The following is a 13,117-nucleotide window of genomic DNA, read 5'->3' as shown; positions in this document are numbered from 1 at the left end:
ATTAAATTATGTAGAAAAAATATGACTTTTCAACGAAGAGTTGAAATTTCAGGAAAGTAATACAATTTTTAACCAGAAAATTAAATGACACATATTTTCTCGGTTTAATAAAACAAAATTTGACGAAATTATGAGTATTTTATTTCCTCAGGCTGATGTTGTTCGAAAATATTCTTTGAAGTGTAGCATTATTTAACTTAATACAGATGGGGCCCTAGTGTACCGGTCAAGCAAAATAAGATTTGAAGTATACTACAAAGAGGGCAGCACGATGCGTAGACGAGATCTCAAGGGAATGGCATGAGATGTGTATGGTTGGGGGTGGAGGGGAAGGTTAGGCTAGTAATAATCAGTGCGGCTGCAGTCGCCCGTGCAAGTCGACTTTTCTTGGTGTTGTTGTGTTTTTTTCACGTCGAATTCGGCGTTTTCCGTGAAAATCTGTGACTTTTATCCGTGCTTAGTGGTTAGATGTATATTTAGGTGCAAGTGTTTGTGTTCGCGCGGAAGCCAGACTGAGAGAAAATCGAATAGAAGCGAAAATGAGCAAGACGTGTGCCCGTTGTGAGAAAACGGTCTATCCGATCGAGGAGCTAAAATGCCTTGACAAGGTGCGTACGCGGGTTTCGCCCCAAGTTTTTCCATATTTACCCGCCGACCTTTCCACCTCGCCCGCGCACTCAACAAGTACCTTCAAATAAAATTCCGTTTTTCCAAGCCCTGATCTTATTGCAAGATTCCCGAATAATTCCCGCTGAAAAAAAACGTGACTCGACAGCAATAATCACAATAATCCATCCGATCGCCAAGTTCGTTCGGTGGTCTTTTTCATTGTTTTGTTTGAATCGTTCCATTTTCATAGTCGTATCCGCTTCAACGGTTTTCTGCAGTTTTGACTTCCTCCTTTCGAAGAAGCTAACCGTTTGGTAAGATTTCTCAAGGAATTAAATAAAAACAGTTTCATCTCAAGAACGATTAGATTTTGGTTTGAAGCGTTTTAAGAGAAATGGAGAGAACGGTGATTTACTAACGGAGCATTTTGCGTGCTACATCCGCGAGTGATCTTCCTGCAGTTACTTTGCATGCGGAGCAAGATGCATTTATAGTGCGGTTTACACGTGGCTGTAGTAAGTGTCGAACGTGCATTGCACCCTTCACTGATATTCTGATTTGACACACATTTCTGCTCTCAGAGCGATTTGTAAGGTTTGAGACTTCTTGAGACGTGTTTCAATCCACTTCTTGAGCACGGGTTGATCTTTCAAAAGAGAAGATTCTTGACGTGTCATGGCACTGTGACTCGGAGAAGAGATTAGTCATTGTTGGAGGCTGGGATATCTTAAAATGTCACACTGACCTGAGAAACCCTGTAGTGTTTTGTGAAATCTGAAAATAGATATGAAATCCTTGAAATATTCTTTTCGGTAAAAGCTAACCTCCAAATTCGGTTTTTTATTTCACTATATTAATGGCATGTTCTAATTTTTCGCTATTCTATGTGAGTTTGAACAAGTTTTGACCATTTCTGCGATTCCAATTTGGAATTCTTCCATTTTGAAGGCTTTGAGTTTGAAGTTCAGTTTGACATGTTTGGTCATGCGCAATATTTTTGACAGGGACGTTTATTCTCAAGTCTAACTGTTGACTTTTGACACTAATTGACGCCTTTTTTTTAGCGATGACACTATTTGCCTACTACTTCGAAGAAAATTACACTAAAGACTTTGTGAATTTATAAAAATTGAATTTTCAACGAAGGCAAATGAATGTTTAACCAATAATTTGATTTTTTAATCAAGGCCAGTTTGTTATTTTTAATGAAAAAAAACCACTTGATTTAAACTAAAAAGGACACATTTAAAAAAAGTTGAATCCACTACCAAAACAGGTTAATTTACAGCAAGATAGTTGCATTTTTAACCAAAATTATGAGCTTTCTGCAAAACAGTTGAATTTTCAACACAGAAGATCAATTTTCTACCGAAAAAATGGAGTAGTTAAGTTTTAATTTAAGAGAATTTTTTTTTAAATGTCTACAAAACTCTAAAATATTCCTACCAAATAGTTGAATTTCCTAATATATTGTTTTATTTTCAATCCAAAAAGAAGAATTTTCTACAAAACAGTTACAAATATTAATTCGCAAAGAAAAATGTAATAGTTGATAATTAAAAAAAAATACGTTAATTTTCAATAAATGACAAAATAGATTAATTTTCAATTGAATAGTTGCGTTAAAATACAAAAATGAGCTTTCCACAGAGCAGTTGAATTCTCAACCAAAATACTGAAGATTAATTTTCCACCAAAAAAGATAAATTCTGAACAAAATACATACATTTTTAATCAAATAATTGAATTTTCAAACAAGAAAATTAATTTTTTACCAGAAAAGACGAATTTGTAAGAAAATGCATATATTTTTAATCATATATTCGATTTTTTGACGAAGAAAAAGATAGATGTTGGTTTTGGGTGACTTCCTTTTTTCTACCTCCTTTTTTTAATTCTTATTTTTTTCTCTTATGAGCCGAAAAGTGAGGTAGTTTGGAAGTGCGATTTTTAATTTTGAACCTTTTTCATGCGCATTTTAAATAACATTATTTATGAAAAAATAGATTTCTTTTAAATCTTAAATTAAAAAGAAAATTAATTTTCTACCAAAAAAGACGAATTTTCAACATATTAAGTAAATTTTTAACTAAATAGTTTAAACAAAGGATGTGATGTTAGTCCAAATTTTATTCGATTAATTTGGAGTTTTCAGATTTCAAGTTTAAAAAAATAAATAGCTGAATTTTTAAACTAAAAAGAGAACTTTTTAACCATAATTCAATGTTTAACTTTTCATTGAAGAGAATTAATTTTCATTACAAAACAGTTTAAGTTTCAACATAATAGTTCAATTTCCAGTTAAAATGTAATTTTTAACAAAAAAACAAACGAATCGCCAACTAAAATATTTTATCTTTAACCAACAAAATTAAAGTCGATGAAAGTAATCCAAATTTCAACCAAGGCATTAAATTTAGAACTTGAAAAATAAATTTTCAACGAAAAATGTAATATATAGCTTATATTTCAACAACAAATTGTAATTTACAATTAAAAGCAGTTCGATTTGATTTAAAATATAAATTTTAACAAAATAATGAATGTTTTACTAGATATAGTTCAATATTCAACCAAAAAAGATGGATCCTCAAAGAAAAATGTAATATTTGATTTAAAACAAAATAGATGAATCCTCTACAAAAACAGATTAATTTTCTTCCAAACAGTTGCGTTAAAAAAATTGATTTTCTATCAATAAATACGAATTTTTAATCACATACGTAAATTTTCAATCAAATAATTAAATGTACTACCATATTGTTGAATTTTCGTGTAAAAAATACAGACAGTGTACAAAAACAGTTGAATTTAAGAAAAAAAATTAATTTTCAACCAAAAAAGATCAATTTTTAACCCGACTGTTGCATTTAAAAAAAAGATAAATACCAATAAAAACGAATTTTCAATAACGTGCATAGTTTTTCAGCCAAATATTTAAAGTTTCTACCATATTGTTGAATTTTCGAGTCAAAGTAGAGACTTTTTACAAAACAGTTGAATGAAAAAGAAAAATTAATTTTCAATCGAAACAGATTAATTTGTAATCCGACATTTGTGTATTTTTAATCAAAATGTTGAAATTAAAAGATGAAACTAAAACAGTTAACTTTTCAACGAAAAAAAAAATTTGTCAGTCAAGAAAGAAAAGTAATTTCAATCAGATTGTTGAATTTTCAAGCCAAAAAGACGATTTTTCACCAAAGTAAAAACTATTTACACTAATTTTGTTCTCTTAAGTGAGTCCGAGGCCTGCAAATCGTGAACAATGAAGATTTTAATATCTTAGGGTGAACAATGCAAATCCTTCTTTAATTTAAAAATACTTCCATTAATATTGATGACTTAACTTTAATAGGCGTTAGAGTAAAAATAAAGTTGTAAGAATCTCTTATATTGTGCTTTCGCAACAGGTACTTATGAAATTATAACATGTAGCCATTATCTGCGCGATATTACGTAGGAGGCAATATGTTGTATGCGTTATCAGATAAGCCGTATCTTTCGGCAACTACTTTTTTATTTTCGACTCATAATTTTCTGTTAACTTGTTCGATAAGGCCATTAATAGTTTTATTTAACATTGAATCCTCTATAATAATTTATTCAGGATGGCCGTAGGTCAGGAACAACATGGAAATTAGGGAAAAACTGCGATAAGGATAATGAATTTTAACTTGAAATATCTTTTTCCTTTTATAAAAGATTCTGTCTTAAAACTGTTTAAAGATTAAAATTCCCGTCTATGAGTATTACTAGCCAGGGAAAATTTCAGGAATTTTGAAAATTAAGTTTGCGGCTAAACGCAATTAAATTAAAATAAATAATTTTCTTTTTTTCAACATTCTTGTTCAAAAGTCTTTCTTTTTTGTTGGAAAATCAAATATGTTGGTAGAAAATCAATTTTTTGTGTAAAATTCTTATTTTGGTATTAAAAATTAAACTAAAAACTTGTTTGGTTGAAAAATCAAATATTTTTTTGTAAATTCATTATCTTGGTTTAATAACTCATTTCTTTTGGGAAAAATTTCATATTGATTAATTGAAAATGCAAATATTTAGTTGAAATAAATCTTTGGTGCGCGCAGATTTAACTATTATGTTTGAAAATTCGCACCACTTTGATACTAACTGAAAAACATTTTTGTTTGTTTGATAAATTCATTCAGTTGAAGGTTCATGCTTTTAGTTTGGTTGAACATTAATCTTATTTTTGCGAGAATTGAACTACATATTTTTCAATGAAATATCTACTGTTACGTTATTCGATAAGAATTCATATTTTTTGGTTGAAAATTTAATCACTTTCTTGAAGGTTGAGTTACTTTTATAAAAAATCTTCTTTTTTTGTTTTGAAGACTCATTATTTTCGTTGAAAATTCGATCTCTTTGTTTGGAAAGGGTGCTTTTGTTATCAAATTAATTTTTTCAGCTGAAAATGTGACTTGGTTTTTTGTATTGTTTAAAATGAATTCTTTAACTGCTTTCTTTTCTCTTTTTTGTTAGAAGTTTATATTTTTTTAGTTGAAAATTCGTTTTTTTGTTTGTTAGTAAACTAATCATCTTGTTTTTCAGTTTTATTTTTATGCTTAAAAATGCAACTGTTTGGTTAAAAAATTAAGGTTTTTGTTGAAAATTCTTATTTTCGGGTTAAAAATTCAACTGTATTATAAAAAATTCGTCTTTTGACTTGAAAGTTCAACTATTTGGATGAACTTATTTTCCTTCTCGATTAACAATTTTTTTTGGAATTAGTCTTTTTGGTTTGAAAATTCAACTTCTGGGCAGAAAGTTAAACTTGTTTGTTAAAAATTCATTTGTTGTTTACAGATTTATCATTTTAGTTAGACATTTATATTCCTTTCGTTAAAAATTGGATTATTTGGTTGAAATTCATGTTGTTTTGGTACAAAATTAATTTTTTCCCAAAATGGAAACGAATTTTCGAAAAAATATTTCAATTTCCAACAAAAGAAATTACGTTTCAACAAAGTGCTTCCAATTTCGAATCAGGTTCTAGTTTTGTTTAAAATTCATATTTTCAGATTGCAAAATTACTGTTTTACAGAAAATTCGTCTTTTGACTTAAAAGGTTAATAATCTGGATGAATTTTGTTTCTTTGTTGACGGGCTATTTGGTTAAAAATTAGTTGTTTTTATATTGAAAATTATTTATTTTCTGAAAACTTAAATGTTATATTTTTGGTTGAAAATTCAACTATTTGTTTGGAAATTTATGTATTTTAGTGAAGATTCATCTTTTTCGGTAGATAATTCATCTTTTTATTTGAGATCTTTGTAGTTTGAGAATTCAACTATTTGGTTAAAAATACAACTAATTGGTTGAAAATTTAATTATTTTGTAAAAAAAATTTAACTCTGGTCGTACGCTTACCTATTTTATTGAAAATTCGCGTTTTTGTATTGAAATATCAATTGTTGTAATTTTCGTTGAGAATTCATCTTGTTGAAAAATCAGCCATTCGGTTAAAAATTCAAGAAATTGTTTAAAAATTCAAATATCCTGTTTGAAAATGCAACTGTTTCAGAAAAAAATGAAAAATTGGTCAGGGGAAATCAAAGAATTTTGAAACTGACGTTTCGTGGTTTTTCTTTGAGCAGTATTTTTGCTTTTCTTTGGGCGTTACTACAAAAAAATAACTTTAGTCTCTTTTGATTGTATACTATTGGACAATTGATGCAGTAACCTCATTTGCACACTCTTGCACTGTTTATGATACCATTTAACTATTGTACTTGGATTTGGTGTTATCTTCTCTTAGAATGATGAAGAAGGAATATAAAAGAGCAGAGATATTAACGCAAGACGTGTGTCATGTTACAAGGCTTCTTGTAGGGCGGAGATAAATTGAAACGCACAAAGGACAATTAGAGCGGACTCGAATGAAGAAGAAGAAGCTTCGACCTCTCTCGCCTAACGTAATTTTACATTTACAATGTCGCTGCTACTGTATTCTGGACAATTCTGAATTGGCCCTTCTCACGACAAAAATAAAAAGGGGCTACGGGTCATTTATTAAAGAATATTGAATCTAATCAATTTAAAAAGTTTAGACTCTGGAATTTGGTCTCTTAAACAGGTTTGAAGCTAAATATTGATTTGAAGATGTCGAGTTAAAGAAAAGTTATAAATTTTTTGTTTCACTAGCCAACAAATGAGCGCGTTTATTCTCCTTTTTCTGATTAAAACTGCAGAATAGAAGTAGCGTTTCTAACACTTTTGTCCCATTAGTAACCTTGTAGAATATATATTCCCTAATTTGAGGATTTACTTAAATTATCTGAAGTTCAAAATGAGCATTGTTAAAAATGATATATCAAATCAAGAGAAATACTCTAATTGGTAAGTTAAATAATTTTAGAAGAAGACTAAATGTGAACTTTAGAAAACAATATTTTAGGTTAAAATTGTTTTGGTATTTTTTATCTAAAAAACTGTATTTATTATTACACCGTTAAGCCATTTTTCTTTCGGGGTAGGCGTGAATTATACAATTGTTATTTTTATAAAGAATATTTTTCTTAAATGAAAATTTTCTAATAAAAACGCGCACATTTTTATTGATTTTTCAAGAAATAAAATGAGTCCTACAACATGAGTATTAAATAAGAATTGCTAATTTTACTTAAACAGGAAGCTAAAATGTAAAACCCTAAATAGATATTGTCCAATGAAGAATTTTAAACTGAAATATTTTTGTCTAAAGTTCATCTTCAGTTACCCCTTGCAAAATTAATTACAATTAACAATTGGAATATTTTCCTCGATTTTATTGAACTAGTTAAATAAAATCCTTAAGAATCCTTATGAAAATAGCTACTGGCCAAAAACCTTTTAAACGTTTTAATATTACTTAAACTGCCTTGAAATCTTCTGATAGCTCATACAATCTTATGAATTTCTAAAATCCTTAAAATAATTTCATATGCTTTGAAAAACTTCAAAAAAATTGATTTGAATAATTTTGGAAGCCTGTGAAATTCAGGGTGGCGACTTGATCGGGAAAGACCGGGAAGTGAATTAAAAAACCGGGAATTTACTTCTGATCGTAGCAAAATTCAAGTTTTCATTATTTTAATCATTTTGGGAAATTTAGAGAAGTAACTTCTACTTTATCTACAGTTGCAGAGCATATGAGTAAAAATAATTATAGTTTTTATTTTATGACAGGGAGTTTAGATGAAGAAACATAATTTCAGTTGGAACAGGGAATTTTTGACATGGAAGGGGCATTTTTTAAAGGAATTAAAACCAGGATTTCGACGAAAGGTTCACATTTTAAAAGTTTCTTCTTGAAAATTTTAGAAAAAGAAAGTACTTCATGTAGTTTTCGAAGTATAATTAGGAATTTACCTTTTTTTCTTAAAAATTGAACTATTGCGGTTAAAAGCTAAACTCTTTTGTTAGAAATCTTTTTTTTCTAGAAGATTCATTATTTTAATTGAAAATTCACCCCATCTTAAAAATGTAGAAAATGTAACTATTTTTCTGAAGATTCGATTTTTTTCGGTTCAGAAATTATTTATGAAATAAACTTTTTTGATTACCTGCAAACAAGGTTAGTTCCGGGAGATTAGTTACTATGTTTATTTGTAAGTCCAAAGTTTTCGGCCAAAAATATTGTGTAGTTTGGAAGTAACGCCGGGGGAATCTAAAACTGAAAAAATCGATACTATTTCCTAAGCGCTATGCAAATTAATCAAATTTTGCTAAATTAAAACTTTTTCAAATTAAGCTACAAAAAAGTGTGTAGGGACGTCCATTAGCATGTTCGCTATCATTTCCCAAATTTTTAAGACAAAATATTTATTATTTAAAAAAAAACCGGGGGAACCTAAAACTGGTAAAATCGACAATTTTCTAAGTATCACATGCCCATAAGAATTCATCTTTTTGGTCGATATAAAATTCAACTATTCCATTGAAGATTAATCTTTTTAGTAGAAAATTTAACCGTTTAAGTTTAAATTTGACTTTTTTTAGTTGAAAATTTAACAATTTGAATGTAAATTTTCCTTTTTTAATTGAAAATTCATATATTTTTTTTTAAAACCGACTTTTTTGGTAGAAAATGATTTTATTCTTTGAATATTAATGTCATTATTTGAAAATTGTTTTATTTGGTTGAGTTAAATTATCATTTTAGTTGAAAACTAATCTTATCGGTTACAATAAATTGACTTGTTTGAAAAATAAACTCTTTTGTTGAAAATTCATCAGTTCAGATGAAAATTCATTTGTATTGCTAAAAGTGTAACTATTCCATTTTCTGTTTAAATTTTTTTGTCTAGTTCAGAATATTATATAATATATTCATAATATTCATCGACTTTGTTGAAAATTCGTCTGTTTGATTTAAAATTCCTCTATTCCAGCTTAAGATTCATAATTTTATTTGAAAACTAATTTATTTTGCAATTTTTTGCTCTGTTGTGTTAAAGGGTGATTAGAAATGAGCGTCATGATTTAAAATAAATGTTTGCGTATAGCGACAAACATGAATATTTTACTTTTAGATTGAAGTTGATAAACTCGACCGGGAAATGACAGGAAATTGGAAATCGTCCGCCGAATCACCACCTTGGAAATATCATACATTTTTTTGAAATCATTTAAATACATCATAATCTCTTAACATATTTTTCTTCCTTAAAATCTTTTAAAATACTTTAGAGGATCCAGAAGTGTTTTAAGTCCTTTAAAATCATTTGAAAGTACTTAAAACCTTTGAAGTTTTGTACTACTTCAATTATTTTTAAACCTCTTACAAATATTTACAAAAACTTTCAAATCTCTCTCAATCTATTGTAGTTTTTTGGAATGAGTGGAAATTTATAAAAGTCCGGAAAAATTCCCTAAAATCCTTTCGTAGGCCATAAAGTATCAAAAGTTTCTTGGAAATCTCTTGAAATATTCTTGAATAATACCTTGCAATTCCTCAAAATTATTTGAAAGCAATTGGAACCTTTAAAAAGTTTCTAATATCTTGTAAAATATTTTCAAACTCATTGAAAACTTTGACTAAATCGTTCAAATATTTCTCAAATTCCTTGAAGTCTTCAAAATTTATTTGAAATCCATAAAAATCCTGTGAAATCCCCTTAAAATGATGTAAGATCACAACCCCTGCCCCTTTTCCAACGCCACGTTGGGGACGGCAAGGCACCCCTGTGACTGGTCACAGAAATAATATAAGATCACACCCCTGTCTCTTTTCCAACGCTTCGTGGAGGGCGGGAAAGCACCTCTATGATTGATCACAGAAATAATTTATATAAGTTACACACATACTCCTTTTCAATGCTTCGAAATATTTCGAATATTTCGAAATTTAAATAATAAAATTTGAAATAAGTTGGGGGTAAGCATATTCTAAACAGATTCCGCTAAATTAACATAATTATTTTGATGTTAAAACTATAAACTAAAAATGAAGTGACAGGTGACGACAGGAACGAAGATTATTCCATGATTAGTACTGTATAAATTGATTAACAGGAATTAGTGTTTTCTATCATATTAAAATAAAAGTTTAAAGATGATAAGGCTGAAAAGTAGTGCGAGGCGCGAGGACTGAAAATCACTATATTTTATAAACTATAATTGCACTATTAGCATTTTTTCAGAACGATTGGCTAAATGCTGAAAATAAGCTAATTGTCCCATGTACCTGAAGTTCCGAACGTTCAAATGAACGAAATATTTTTCCCTATTGATATTTTCCTCATAAATATTGTTTTAACTGCAATATAAAATATGCATTATTAATTTATTTCAATAATAAGTTATTGCCCAATATAAATGAACAAGCATTCAAGCACTTTTTCTGGTTTAAAAAATCATCACAAAGAAATTTCGTTCATTTGAACATTGGGAAATTCAAGCACATAATTGTCCCAAAATTCGGGATGACTAATATTTTTGGTAATTTTTGTTTAGTTAAAAGGGTAAATTTCATAAAATGCATCCTTTTCGGGAGGAGTTTGAATTTTTATGAAATCTTAAAATCTAGCATGCGCTCAAAATTCGAATGATCAGCTCCTTGGTGTTAAAGAATTAACGGCAATGAATACATTTTTTTATTTAATGATATTAACTTGTATTCACTTATTAAACACTAAGGAATAATAAGGAGACCCAACTGCCAGTAGGAAGCCATTTGTAAGTGGCAATAGAAACATTACCGTAAGTGATAGGCACATTACAGGAAGATTTTAAATTTTCGTGCGCAGGTACGCAGTTGTCCTCTTCTTGTACATGGAAAAGTGTGCGAGTGAGAAAGTTTGTCAACTTCACGCTAGAGAGGTTCTGTTCTTTTGTTGATCATCATACGAAAAATACATGAAATAAATATATAAATAGTATTTTCGGTATTTGTTGGAAAAGTGTGTGAACAGATTTTGAGAAGGAAAAGTATAGGTAAATACCTTTTAAGTTTGTAATATGATAAAGAAATAATGGAAGTAATATAACTTGATCGAAAAGTTTAAAGTTTTTTCGAAACGTAAACATGAAGAATATTATAATTTTATTAAAAATTATTATGAGGTGATTTAGTTTAGAAATTGGTAAATTATGCATTTATAAGCATGTGTGCAATTTAATCGGCACGGATAATTGCAAATAATTGTGATATTATAATGAAGCGCCCTACCGATAGAAATCTGGGAGTATATGCTAAAGATTCTCAAGGCTCTGAGAAGCTCGGAGAAATTCTCCGCTGGCACTCAGATAGTGAGTAAAGGTTAAATTTCTAAATAATTTCTATTAAAATTAAATGATAGTTATGTAAAACAATAAATATATATTAGACGTTTATAGTACGTACAGTGAGGGCTTTAAAAAAGTGAAGTGTATTCGCTTTCTTCGGCGTCTACCTTGCACTACAACCCGGTACTTGACACCTGCATAAAAACAAACGAACAGAACCTCTCTAACTTACGTCATTTTGACAAACTTTCTAACTCAGATGCTTTTCCATGTATAGGGAGAGGACAACTGCGCACCTGCGCACGAAAATTTGAGATCTTCCTGTAATGTGCATACCACTTCGGTAATGTTTCTATTGCCAAGTGTGGAAACGAAGTTAGGTCTCCGTACTATTCTTTCATGTTATTAAAGTAGAAAATATAATGCTGCCATAATACCTCGCTGAAGTTTGCAACGACTTAAAAAAAAAAACCAATTCACAATAAAAACTTTTGCGCGAAACCTAAAATTTGAAAATTCTAAAAAGATCTATTTGATGACCGAAGGTGCCCGTAAAAGTTTCAAGCCCCTAGCACCTCTGGAACCCGCCCTAATTCAACCCTTAAGAATCGAAAAAGTCATTAAAAAATACATAACGTCTAGACCTAAAATATTAGTGTTGATTCTAAAATTGTTTAATGTCCAAATTAAATCCACAAGGTGCCCCACCCCTACCTCTTTCAGAGCACACACTTTTTCAAACCCTAAAAATAAAAAAGTCATGATAAATGATCCAATACCCAGACCTAAAATGTTATGCTTCAGAATGGTTCCATTTGATGTCCAAACAAATTGAAAGTTAACGGTGGATTTCATTTTTCAATATATAATGTAATAAATTAATAAATTTAAAGGTATTAAGCCAATCAGGTTTTCAAAAATAATAATTTAAAGATTTTTGATAAATTTCGTTGCACCACTTTTTTCATATAGCAATAAACATTAATTATTTAAATATCGAATGATCTGTATGCACTATGTAGCTTTAAAATGGTCTTAATCGGGTTTTAATCCAGCCTTGCTTGTTGAATCGTGCGTGCGATACTTGCACAGTTCTGACAGTTGTTTCCAAGAATTCGGAAAAAAAAACAGAATTATTGCTTATGATTATCTCGATCACCATCTTTCATTATTTACACTTCGTGCTCGCGACGGGAACAAGCAGTATTTTGATGTAAGTTGATTCCTCGCAAGTCGGTCGACTTGTTCAAACAATACATGACTATGCCAATTAAATTTGCATTCGCAGTACCCGTATATTTCAAAATGAAGGACAGCTTGATATTCTCTTCTTACTTGGCGTTGACCTCATAATAAGCGAGCAATTTCATGTCTGATCACTGTCGAAATTTACCTTTCTAAAATTTTTATATTGTTATTTAACTTCACTTTCTTCTTTGCCAATACTTAATCTGTAAATATCTAGTCTGTCAGTTACAGGCTGTGTCTTAAAGACTCTAAAGCAATCTAAAATTCTTTATATAAAAATTTTCATTAGAGTTGAAAACCTATCTTATCTCGTACTTATCGAGAATTTGATATTCAGTCTTGAATTCATTTGTCCGCGCGTTAAAATACAATGATACTATGATACTAAAGCAGGAATTGGATAAGATTACTTATACATGGCCAGGGTTGATATACGAGGGTGGATTGATAAGTTTCCGGCCTGACCAAGAGATGGCGCCACTAGGCCTACCTTGAGGTGGCGTTCTATAGTACCATCCTTAGATAGCT

The 13,117-nt window shown here is 29.6% G+C and overlaps 1 protein-coding gene across 2 annotated transcripts in view; it reads left to right on the top strand.

The window, feature by feature from the left end:
- The first annotated feature begins 348 nt into the window (after positions 1–348).
- LOC117174935 (LIM and SH3 domain protein F42H10.3) overlaps positions 349–13,117 on the top strand; it is a 67,448-nt gene continuing 54,679 nt past the window's right edge. For both annotated transcript variants that reach the window (XM_033364395.1, XM_033364394.1), the window contains exon 1: positions 349–608. In XM_033364395.1, the coding sequence (XP_033220286.1) occupies positions 540–608 (69 nt within the window). In that variant the 5' untranslated portion in view covers positions 349–539. The remainder of the gene's footprint in view (positions 609–13,117) is intronic.

This window comes from Belonocnema kinseyi, chromosome 6, assembly GCF_010883055.1.
Source record: "Belonocnema kinseyi isolate 2016_QV_RU_SX_M_011 chromosome 6, B_treatae_v1, whole genome shotgun sequence".
Lineage (NCBI taxonomy): Eukaryota > Metazoa > Arthropoda > Insecta > Hymenoptera > Cynipidae > Belonocnema > Belonocnema kinseyi.
Note: the sequence above shows the minus strand (reverse complement) of the source record. Positions and strands in the feature narration are given on the sequence as shown.